This window comes from Struthio camelus, chromosome 1 (assembly GCF_040807025.1).
Source record: "Struthio camelus isolate bStrCam1 chromosome 1, bStrCam1.hap1, whole genome shotgun sequence".
NCBI classification, from domain to species: Eukaryota; Metazoa; Chordata; class Aves; order Struthioniformes; family Struthionidae; genus Struthio; species Struthio camelus.
In genome coordinates, this window is record NC_090942.1 from 165231849 (window position 1) to 165244365 (window position 12517).

At 38.1% G+C, this 12517-nt stretch overlaps 1 protein-coding gene across 1 annotated transcript in view; it reads right to left on the reverse strand.

The window, feature by feature from the left end:
* The window catches only part of IPO5 (importin 5), a 43985-nt gene that overhangs the window by 20048 nt on the left and 11420 nt on the right, over positions 1-12517 (reverse strand). Inside the window, exons 4-9 of the mRNA XM_068928568.1 lie at positions 11916-12018; positions 11575-11671; positions 10397-10501; positions 7354-7476; positions 7114-7234; positions 3116-3203 (exon numbers count right to left, since the gene is read on the reverse strand). Coding sequence (XP_068784669.1) covers positions 3116-3203; positions 7114-7234; positions 7354-7476; positions 10397-10501; positions 11575-11671; positions 11916-12018 — 637 coding nt within the window. The remainder of the gene's footprint in view (positions 1-3115; positions 3204-7113; positions 7235-7353; positions 7477-10396; positions 10502-11574; positions 11672-11915; positions 12019-12517) is intronic.

Here is a 12517-nt window from a genome sequence, read left to right on the forward strand (position 1 = left end):
ACATCCCCTTTGCTCAGACCAAGAACATCCTAACTAGGTTGCAGTTTGATAACCATTAGCCTGTTTCTGTGACTGCACAAAACCTCAAAACTTCTTCCATAGCTGCGAAGATGCAAGCACAAGAAAAGGTTAGCATGCACATGAGCTAATCAACACCTCTCCACAAAGATGATCTGCAGTTGTGAGAAACAACTAGTAACATCTGTATATCTGCTGAAAGAATAAAAGACCGTAAGCACAGTCAGCAGAGACTAGCTGGTATACAGTATTTGTGTCTGAGCCTCAATCTCTCCAATTATTAATAGGGTCAGAGAAGTTAAGTTTCTCCTTCAGGCTAAGTCGGCTAAGCACAACCTGCTTTCTGGTCTTTGCTCACTCTACTTGCAATTTGTAACAAAAAAAGACAATCTTCATAGGGAAAAACATAGGGAGCTAATTTCTGTTTAGAGGAACAAAGTTACTATGCTGACAATAATGAGCAATTGGCATCATGGAGATGACGTGGAGTACTTACTAAGCTGCCTAAAACAGGTCATCTGCATAAACTTCCACACCCTGAAAGACTGATAAAAATTTAAACATCTTTTACCCTTAACTCAAAAATATGCTATTTCCCCTTGACATTTAGCTGAAAAGATTCAAACACCTGACAAACCTGAATGCAGTGGCCCAACAGTTCTACCTATGTCAACAAAACAAAGCTAAGAAAAGAAAACAGGTTGAAAGGTTCCAGTCTATGATGAGATAGAGGGGAAAAAAGTTTTCTTTGAATTCCATAATCAAGAGGAATAAAAAAATTTATTCCATGTAAAGTAGAGATTAAACATGTTCTTCCATAAATTCCTATGCGATGTGGCTATACATGCCTGATATCTAATAAAAGTTACTATACAGGCAGTGGTAAATTAAGAACTTCTCCATAGCCTGTCTTCCTATAAATTAGCAATCTGATTTGAAATTTTTAAGTAATGAGAGGGTGGAAGGACTTGCAAGACAGAGCAGGAGATGCTTCCAGACAAACACACATAAAAGCATGCAAGAACAAGCTTGGGAAGCTGCTTCGGAGAAGGAAGAGTTGCACAACTAATACTTGTTTTGATCACTCACTATTAAGAAAACATCAGTAAGAAGTTTATTTTTCCCTCAATATTCTTCCTTCAGTATTCTCTTCTCCTTCATTCACTTGGTAAAATTCTAGTGCCCTCTGTGACAAGCTGTTCTGAAATACTAATTAAATCTGAGTATTGAAGGACACCCCAAATGTGCCCAAAAAATCCAGATTGGTAAACGAACTACAAGCCAGTCAGCCTCACCTCCATCCCTGGAAAACTAATGGAACAGCTCATCCTGGAGGCCATCTCCAAGTACACGAAGCATAAGAAGGTGATCAGGCGTAGTCAGCATGGAATCACAAAGGGGAAATCATGCTTAACCAACCTGATTGCCTTCTATGATGGAATGACTGGCTGGGTAGATGAGGGGAGAGCAGTGGATGTTGTCTACCTGGACTTTGGTAAGGCTTTTGACACTGTCTCCCATCACATCCTCATAGGCATGCTGATAAAGTATGGGCTGGATGAACAGACAGCGAGGTGCATTGAAAACTGGCCACGCGGCAGAGCTCAGAGGGCTGTGATCTGTGGCACAAAGTGCAGTTGGGGGTCTGTAGCTAGCATTGTCCCCCAGAGATCAATACTAGGTCCAGTATTGTTTAACTTCATCAGTGACCTGGACGAAGGGACAGAGCACCTCCTCAGCAAGTTTGTTGATGATACTAAACTGGGGGGATACACCAGAAGGCTGTACTGCAGAGGGACCTCAACAAGCTGGAGAGGCAGGCAGGGAGGAACCTCATGAAATTCAAAGGCAAGTGCAGGGCCTTGCACCTAGGGAGGAATAACCCGATGTCCCAGGACAAGTTGGGGGCTGACCTGCTGGAAAGTAACTCTATGGAGAAGGACCTGGGAGTTCTGGCGGACAATACGTTGACCGTGAGCCAGCAATGCATGCCCAAGAAGGCCAATGGTATCCTGGGGTGCATCAGGAAGAGTGTTGCCAGCAGGTTGATGGAGGGGATCCTCCCACTCTCCTCAGCCCTGGAGAGGCCTCGCCTGGAGTACTGTGTCCAGTTCTGGGCTCCCCAGTATGAGAAAGACATGGAGCTACTGGAGCGAGTCCAGTGGAGGGCTACAAAGGTGATTAAGGGACTGAAACATCTCTCACCTGAGGAAAGGCTGAGGGAGCTGGGACTGTTCAGCTTGGAGAAGGGAAGGCTTGGGGGGACCTGATCAATGTGTATAAGTATCTGAAGGGAGGGTGTCAAGAGGACGGGGGCCAGACTCTTCTTACTGGTGCCCAGTGACAGCACGAGAGGCAACAGGCACAAACTGAAACACAAAGTTCTGTCTGAACATAAGGGAAAACTTTTTGACTGTGAGGGTGATGGAGCACTGGAACAAGTTGCCCAGAGAGGTAGTGGAGTCTCCTTCCCTGGAGATATTCAAAACCCGCCTGGACGTGATCCTGGGACACATGTTCTAGGTGACCCTGCTGGAGCAGGGGGGTTGGACTAGATGATCTCCAGAGGTCCCTTCCAACCTCGACCATTCTGTGATTCTGTGAAATGACAATCAGTGTCTTTACAAAAGCATCAGGATAACTATCTCATTATTTCGTGTTTCATGCTATCTTTATTTGGACAAAAGCAGACATAAGAGGATGCTGCAGACAAACCACTGTCATGCTAATGAAAACCTGGGGCAAGCTACAAAGCAGGCAGGGATGAACAAAGCAAAAAGATCTTTAATAGATGTTTCTCACCTAAGATGCAACAAGATTAACTACCAGTAGCCATACAAAGGGATTTAAAATAACAGCAAAATCAACCATTTTATGAGTTAGATAACCAGCGAACAATTCCACTCTGCATTCTGATGTTCTTTCAAAGGTAGGCACCCTTTTTAGGGCATATATCTAGAAAAATATGAAGAGAGTGGTTGGAGATGACTGAAAAGGTCAGTATCCTTCAGCTTTGGTTCCAGCTACTTCAGGATATGCCCTGTATTTAGAATGTGAGGAGCAATGACTTCTGAACTAACAAAAGTTTCACAATTACCTGTCAAAATCATCATCTTCAAGCTCATCTGCATTTGCCCAATCTTCATCTTCTTCTAAGTCAACCATCATTGCTAACATTTGAGGAACTAAAAAAAAAAAAAAAAAAAAAAAAATCAGGTTAGTTAGATTCTCAAACAGCATGCCTAAATGTCAAGTTCTTCTCCTTTTCAAAAAAAAAAAAAAAGAAAAAAAAAACTTCTTCCAATAGCAGATAGCTAAGTCTTTCTGATACTTACCTGTCAAATCACATCATACAATAATTCAGGATAGGTATTCAGAAGATTATTTTCTGAACATTCAAATCCCTTAAAAACAAACAACCTAATAACAAAAAATCGTGAGTGTTATTCCTATTAAGACTCATTGCAACCTGAGAGTCTTTTTTAAAGTAAGGATTTGAGAAATGAATTCCACTGATAAAGTCTGTAAGTTACCTGAAAATTAAAGAAGTAATATATGCTTTAACAACTCAGATTTACTTCATCTATTCCCCTGAGGCTCTGACATCATCCTTTGAACATTTACTGATGAGAGAGAACATATCCACTATGAAGGAATAATACTTGCCCCTCAGTTTTCCTAACATGATGAACTTTACTGCTGGCTGTACAGCGATCACTTGGCATAAAGTTTTACCTTTAAAAGGTAATAGCTTATAACTTGAGACACTTCCCCGCTCACTTCATATACTGTAATATTCTCATTAACTAAAATCAAAACAAACAAAAAACCCTCAAGCCACCTTGCACACAAACCATCATTCTTCTACATCTGCAGATTGACTCTGTCTGCTCTTCTCTATATAAATCTTTCTATAGGCTTTTTACCGTCTATCACAATATCCAAGTACCATGCAATAAGCAACATCTATTTTTCTGACTTGTTCCTAGTAAAAACGACTGCAGTGATTTAGTACTGGTGTCTACTTTAGGAACAGGCAGGTGCCCGTTCCTGTGTATTTCAGAAGCCAAAAGGTGAAAAGCATCCCTTGCACTTTCAGTGTGGAGTAGAGGTGTTGTGAAGCCGTCTTTACTTCATATTACACTTCATATTACACTAGCTGCTCAGAGCATTCTCTTGAGGTCAACATCATTCATGCAAAAAGTTCACTTTACCCTACAAAGAAAAGTTTTCGGTCCAATATTCAATCTTTGAACTTTAAGCATTGTTTAGGACACAGTCTACAGCATACCTTGAAAACAGGCATTATAATTAAGTGTTCAGAAACCTACCTCAAAAACCAGTATGCATGCAGTAGTCTGTGCTGCTGCTGAGATTTACTGCAACTGGTTAGAGAGTAGTGCAAGTGATCACTTGCACTACTATAATCTACAAAAAGGCACAGCCTTAAGCAAACTCAACATCACCATTCCTCTAGACAGGTGAGAAACTCCTTATCAATTGATGATGGAAGAAAATACTACTCACTGACAGCACTATGTGATAAGTATGAAGAAAAGAAAATCAAATTATGGATTGAATTGCTTGATATGGCTATGTATTTTCAGCCAGAGACTATACCGTGGCTGCAACAACCTCCAAGTGCTTTTATTTACATATCAAGATAACTTTATGGATACTATCAAGTGTTTAGTGTGATACCCAGATGTCTGAATACCATATAATTGTCACTGAAAATAATTTAAAAAAAAAAAAAAAGAGCCAGAAGCTCTTTTCAAACACAGTAAACTTACAAACACCCATGTGATACTAGTATATTATCACACATACAAGAGATAGCAAATCAACCATAGTCTGCCACAAATGCTACAAGATTCCAAAACCTCACGTCATAGCATTCATTACTGCCAACAAGTCAGGCTGGAAACACACTGTCATCCAAAGCTATTTGGCTACTGTTGCATCTAGAACCTGCAAGAGCTTCTAAACATTTGTTTCTTCTTTATGTTTAATACTAACACAGTTGTCAATAACTACAGTTTTTCAGAGAAGTTTTGTTTATAAACGAGTTGTGTGTTAAAGTTTTGACATTGTGAAGGCCTCCTGAAACAATTTCACTAGTAACAACATATAGATTTGTTTATAACCAAGTTAAGGACAAGGCCACTAACCTTTGCTTACTGTCTGAACATGTCATGACCAGCCATTTTCTGGAGAGAGAACAAAACAATAGCCAAAGCTGGGCTGCCATTCTGACTTCTAGGGACAGAACAATAAAAACCCTTGATATCTTAAATACTGAGCTCACGGCTACGGAAGTTTGAACCCAAATAGAATTTCTGGGGAGAGAACAGGTATACACAAGATACAGACTGGCTCCTAGATCAGCATCAGGTTTAGCAAAAACAACCTCAGATGACATTTTTGCTTAAGACCTGATTCTAACCATGAAAATTAAGCGATCTAACAGCTTTTAAAACAGAAAACCCTTCAAATATAAGCACAAAAACAAAACAAGCGCCATCCTTTTTGGCTACCTTTGTATTTTTCTCCAAACATAACTGCTTTAAGAACTCTGCAAAATAAGCTTCTTTTACCTTAGTGTTTGTTTAATATCAAGAGTCATTTTAAGACGGGTTTCAAACTGAAGGCATCTCATTCTCACTCAGGGCCTTATCCTAATATGTTATCTCAATACAAATATTCCGTTCCCAAACAGCAACTAGCAGCCCAATATAAAAGTAATACAGTCTAAACAGACAGTAAGGTACTTCTCTACTATGCTGCCTGACCAGATAAGAAGCTTGTAATGAAGAATGTGAGGGACAGTTAACAAGTAATAGGTGTTAATATTCATGACAAACTGCAGGTGAATGTAAAGTATTGTAAACTAACTTATTTAAAAGCAACATGTATTCTACACATACACAAAATGTCTCATCAATAGTTTAAACACATTCAAGTCAAAGAGCCAATTCTGACATTTTTAATAAAGAACAACTCAAAATAACACTGCCAGAAAGAAAGAAAAATCAGCCTAACTCCTTTCTCACTGTTATGTGAGAATGGCTTTGAATGGCTTAAACTTACAACAGTTTCCAGGAGTTTTAACAATTACTTTATCAGAGACCTGCCTATCTACAACTTTCTCCCACCCAAACATATAAGTAAAATTAATCAGCCTTTTGATTGATTTTTAACGTATATACAAAATGGTCAGTATGCTTTCAAACATTCAGCTAAGTTAAAGTTTTCAAAACTGCAGGAGCACAAAACAAGGTTGCCTTTGCGCACGTTTCAGAAAACAAGCAAATATATAAACAAACACAAACGTGGCCAGGGAGCAAGAGCGAAGCGAAGGGAATCCTTCCACAGGGCAGGCCACACTGCTGGGTCAGTGCCCTGATCTGCTCTTAAAAAAAGGGATTAAAAAAAGAGTGAGAGAGCGCGAGAGAAAAATAGATGTGTATGTGCCATTTAAAAAGCCCTGCTGCTGGGGCTGTCCAGAAGACAAAGCTATTTTTAGTATCTTAAAGGATATCGCATGATTAAAACAAAAGAAGGCTCTTCAAAGGATTTACAGACCACATTTTAAATAAGACTAACTAGTCTGAGTATTTATGTAAGTGTCTGATTTTTTAAACTCACAGCTTTAACTCAACACTGAAGCTCAACATGCGTGCTGAATTCCTTCAGTCTTCAGAGTTGCCAGCACCACAGAATATCTGGCCTACATACCAAACTTTAAACGTAGGACTTCAGCACTAAATGCACCAACTTTTCTTTACAGTCCAAATTTCCAAAGCCAGCAGAAAAGCATGAAACTAGTATTTTCCTTGGAAACACCTACTGAAGAGTCCACTGTAATTTTATGCAAATTGCTGGTGGCTACATAAGCACAGATTAATTTATGAAGAGTCATAATAAGAAAAGGCCTTCTCCATGAGAAAACCCAATTCAGGATGTTGCTAAAAGTTATCAGCGACAGCAGATTCAAAGTTAGACATGGTTTTGCTACTTAACACCTGCAAAATCAGTTTAACACTGTAAAGGAAAACAAAATATTTAAACAAAGAAAATGAGCACAATACTTACTGGCTTGTGCAACAATGTTTGTGTGTCTCCTTAGCATAGCAGCAGCAGTTTCTGACAGGGTCACAATTACTTCAAGTGCCAATTGACGCTGCATGTTACTGAGACTGGCATCTGCACACAACTAATCCAGAAGATTAGAGCAAAATGGTTAGAATAGAAGTTTCGGGGGGAGAAAAAAAAAAAAAAAAGAAGAGAAAAGAAAAAAATGCTGTGATTTTTTTTTAAAGTTCATAGGTTTACCTTCAGACTTAGTTGCAATGTAGGTTCTAAATGTGGTCGTAAATACTTGGGAACAGAATCTGCAATTTCTACAAGGGACTTCAGGACAGAGTCATCATTTTGGTAGCAGGAATCATTTACAGCCTATAAAGAGATATGATGAAGATAAGATTAAATAAAAAAAGCAAATAATGCTATGAATGGAACTACAAAGAGATAATACATAGGGTCCAAAACATAATTAAGTTTTCTGGAAGTAAGTTTTATGCTCATACTGTTACATGCTTTAACTCTGGTCAGTATTAATTGAAACCTAACACAGTAGACCAGCACTCAGTAAAAATTAAGGTCACAAATTAGAGGCATTAACACGCAAAAAAAAAAAAAAAAAAAACCACTATGTTTTGACAAGTATAGCTTCAAAAAAGCTGTACTTTATTTTCAGTAAAGAACAACTCAAAATAAATCTGCCAAAGAGAAAGAAAAAAATCAGCCTAACTCCTTTCTCACTGTTATGCGAGAACAGCTTTGAATGGCTTAAGCTTAAAAACACCAGGAACATTAAGTTTTAATCGTTCTCATTTCTTCCAGACAACTCTGGAGAACCACTGAATTAAAGCAGATTTCTCAGCTTTCAGTCACAGGACACAGGAGAGAAAAGAAATCAATATTTTTGTTAATATCTTTCCTAATCCATAGCCACATTCTGAGAAGTAATTTAAAACTTATTTTTAACTGACCAGATTGATACTCTAATACTAAAATATTACAAAGTTATTCAAGTGATATTAAAATTCTTCTAGAAGTAGGACAGGAAAACCCAAAACCAGAAAGGAACTCCCCCCCCCCCCCCCAAACAGTCCTTAAAAAACACCTTTGGGGTTTCAAAAGGAAATGTTATTAGCAAAATATCTCACATTCTCCTAACGTAGAATCATTTTAAAAGTGAATTTAAAAGTGAACAAGTTGCTTTTAACACTTTATTCTGGAATCCAGCACTTTTGATAATGCCACTCAAATGGCCCACACTTTCACTTCTAGAACAGAAGCACCTTCTAATATCAGAACTGTTCTGACTCTCTCTTGTATTTTTGTTACTCTCTTCTTGCTTAATTGTTACCATTCTTGCTCTAACCCTGGCAAAGCATAATGTAATATTTACTGGAAGTTTCTTTAAAATTCCGTATTTTATACTGATTATAACTTTGACAGTGTATTAAAGCAAGACACTGCTATTTTTAGTCTACGTTTCTGAAGCAACAGATTCCGAATGAGCAGTGAGCCTCAAGAGGCAGTGGCAGTTTTAAGTTGTAGTGAACACAGACAGTAACAAAAGTCAGCTGAAGTGCTTTTACCTCCACTGCAAGTTAAATGTCTTGGATGCAAGTGTTCTACTAGGAATTCTGAAAGTAGAACTACTAGCATAACTGTTAAAGAAATTTGACTGAAAAGACTGAATTGCTACGTCAGAATTTTAACTTTAGCTTTTTTACCTCTCCAATACATCAACAAAATGAACTTCAACAGCAACAACAAAAAATATCCAACTGACTCCAAAGGTCACTCACTATTCTAACACATCCCATCTCCTATTTATAAACTCACATCTACATATCCATCTTGTGTTACCACATCCAGATAATCTAGTCCTTCCTGCAATAAATATTTTTGAGATAAATTTTATAGCATAATTCTGTACCCTACAGCTGCAAAATGAAGCTTGAAAATACCAATAATGCAGTGTTTATCATATGTTTTTACAGCCTAAAATAGTAGCTTTGAGACTTGTATCAAACATTCAGAGTGGGCTGTTAAGTCTGAAGCCTAAAAACAGCATACTATTTAATTGCTGAGTATCATAACAAATGGCATGCCCACCCCAAATCTTGCCTCGCTCCCACTCATACAGCATTCAGTAGCCAAGGTCCTCTCAACAAGTTACAGTTTTTTGAACAATGCCATTTTCATTGCCAAAGTCATAGACAAACACTAACCACCAAATAAAATACCAAAATACATATCCTGTACAGACGAGTACACATTTTCAAACCCAGTTCATTCTATTGAAAAATTCCCCTCAATTTCTGTTAAGTAAGATCAAGCTGATTTCCATCAATTGCAGAAGCCAGTAAACTCGGCACAGGTTTTCTTCAGCTTGCCACAAAGCACACACAGACAAGGTTCAGAGCTTACACCATCAGCAAGAACCTGCTGAACTGAAGCAAGAAGTTTGTCTTTAACCTAAAGTATATTATCTAATTCAAAATTGCCAAAAATTTCACTACGGCTGTTCTCACAGGTACTTCAACAAACTGTTTCCACTTTTTCTTAATAGAAAAAAGAACTTGTACTGTGAAATAGTAGTCCTTCAGAACTCAAGTAATTTCTGCCTCTGGTCTCGTTTACAATAGGCTTCCCAAGAAAGTAAACAACCTTATATTAAACTCCAACTTCCTCCCCACTCCAGCCCTCCTAAAAGGAATCTAATCCAGCCTCAGAGATCATATAAAAGCATAAAAAGTACCTAGTTCATCAAGAAATCAAAATCATTTTGTCCAGACTGTTGTTCTCACCCTGAGGATCTCTGTAAACAGTAAATCTACACTTCCTTCTAAAGAAGCCAAAGAGATACTGCATAGCATGGGCCAATGATTTTTCCAGTTACTGATAACTGCACAAAATCTCAGGTTAGGCCATATTTAAAATACATTTCAATGTGGTGGTTAATTAAGAGCTATGTGATTTTCAGTTAAATACCTTATAAAGAATCCTAACTCATGTATCTACGTAACACTGCACTTAATTGCACTGCAATTAATCAGCACTGAACTGTCTTCCTGAAAACCCTATCAATTAGCAATGTATTCTTAGCTTTTGTTTGCAAAATTCCTTATTAGTCTTTCCATATCTTGCTGGTGACTGGTTAGACAAACCAATACATAGTTAACCCAGGTCTTGGCAAAAATTCATATGCTATGGAAGTATAAATTACTGGTCTGTAAACTCAGATACAGTCAATACAGATGGCAACAACACATAAAGGCTTACCTGTGCAGTTTCTTACCTGTAAGATTCCAGGTAGCAAGTCTGCAAAATGTTTAAGAAGGGGAATATTGTGTTCATTAGCAAGTACAAATGCAGCTGCAGCTCTAGCAGAGAGTGTCTTGATCTACAAGAAAGGCAGGACAGAAAAAGAAGTATACAGAATTGCTAGTGAAACATTCATTTGTTTTCACATTAGGACCTCTATGAAACTATATTTTGGATTATGATTTTTCCTTTTACGTTTCCCTAATAGATATAGTGAGAGTTTTTAACATGGGCTTTTATATCTTCCTTCAAACTAAGGTTAAGTGGAAATGAAGGCCCTCTCTATCTATGCCCTCCACGATACAAAAAAAAATTTATCATATTATTCTTCTTATTATGTAGTTTTACAAAGGAAAAGCTATTGTGTCCTTAGCTTCCCATTTCAATTTCAAATGTGTATGCAAGTAGCAAAGTCTCATTTTTCAAAAAGTGTGATCTAAGTATTTAAAATGTGCTTCTTTAAAAGCATGACTATGCAGTACTTTTGAAAGTGTTACTCAGTTGACTTTCAAAGGTCAAAAAAGGTAATCCCTGGAGGAGCAGCAAACTGAACCCCATATACCAGAGCAGGTTTCCCATTCTTGGTCAGCATTCTCCAGAACAAGACACACACTTTCAAAGTACAATTCTCTGCACAAGGCAATGATCCAGAAACCCTTCAGAAAAGCAAGGCTTACAACATGTCTACACAGTAAAGTATGCGTGCACAGTAGTTCAAGGGGCTGTCATAGATTCAGACTTTTGAGACATACAGAACATATCTATACTGTTAAACGAGAGGGCCAGAAAGTGAGCTTAAGCATGGAGTTCCTGTCCTCCCACACTGCTGGCTAAACCCCTGGCTCTGCTTTGAACCACTACAACTAGGTTTCTCCTAGTAGGACTGCTTGGGAGAAGGCTGGGCCTAAGCAGTGCAGATCTGAGCCAGGAAATAGCCTTGGGACCACAAAGAGGTTTGACCCTTTTATTTTGCAGTAGGCATAGTCCAAATTTCCACCCCCCCCCCCCCCCCCCTGCTATACAACAGTTTCAGGTTCCAGGCAACAGACAATTCTCCGGTTAGTATTTATGGTGCAACCTTTATGTTTGAGGCTACTGCACTGTTCCTCTCCTCAAGAGGGGAAAAGAAAGAGAAGAAAATAAATGCCTTACCGATGGATGCTCTTGATCTTGCATACACTGAACCAACATCCGTTTAATGACCTCCAAATAATGTTGCTGCTGATTCCCAAAAATCCCAGGAAAATTCCTAAGGATAAGAAAGATCAAAAGATGAATATAAATTCACATAAGCTTAAGGTTAAGGTATGAGTTTTTACTTATCCATTGTTTTAGCTAGAGATAGTAATCACACATGTAGGAGTCAAGTAAACCACAACAAAACATATTAAATGAAATTATGATTACCTAAGTAAGTTGTGACAGTGTTTCTTACATTTTTACAGATATGATTTGGCTAACCTGTGAAAACATGGCAAAATCTGGAAGCTTACCAGAAAATATGTAGAGCTGCCTCACGTAGTCCCACATTCTGAGAGCTGACGGAGTCGAATAAGAATTTCAGAACTTCTGGCCACTGGTTGTTGCCATCTTCGTCTAGATTAAATATAACAAAGTTTTTAGGATAAACAGACTTTAGGGTGTTTAGTTCTTAATTATGCAGGGCAGCCAGTCATCTCTACTTCTTAAATTTCCAAGCAACTAATCTGAAGATGGGTCCAGGTCACAGTGTAAGATACGCCTGAGATTTTAGAAGAGTAAATCTAAAGGCACTGAGGAACTAATCATGAATACAAGACCACTATTTACTGTCATGTAACAGCACTCAAAGTAGTAACTGACACAGACGTTCAGCATAACTTTTACTAGAAATTAAATAAAATTGGATTTCTAGAACTTTAATACAATCTCACTTAAAGTCAAACAATTTAAAAATCAGCGTTAAAGAATCTTATCTTACCAAGGATAATGTAAGCAAATACAAAATTTCATTTTATACCCTGATAGCTGACATCAGGTCATGTATATGAAAAAAGTCTACGCAAGACTAGAGAGCAAGAGATAAAAATACAATTATATCAATACATAAACTTTG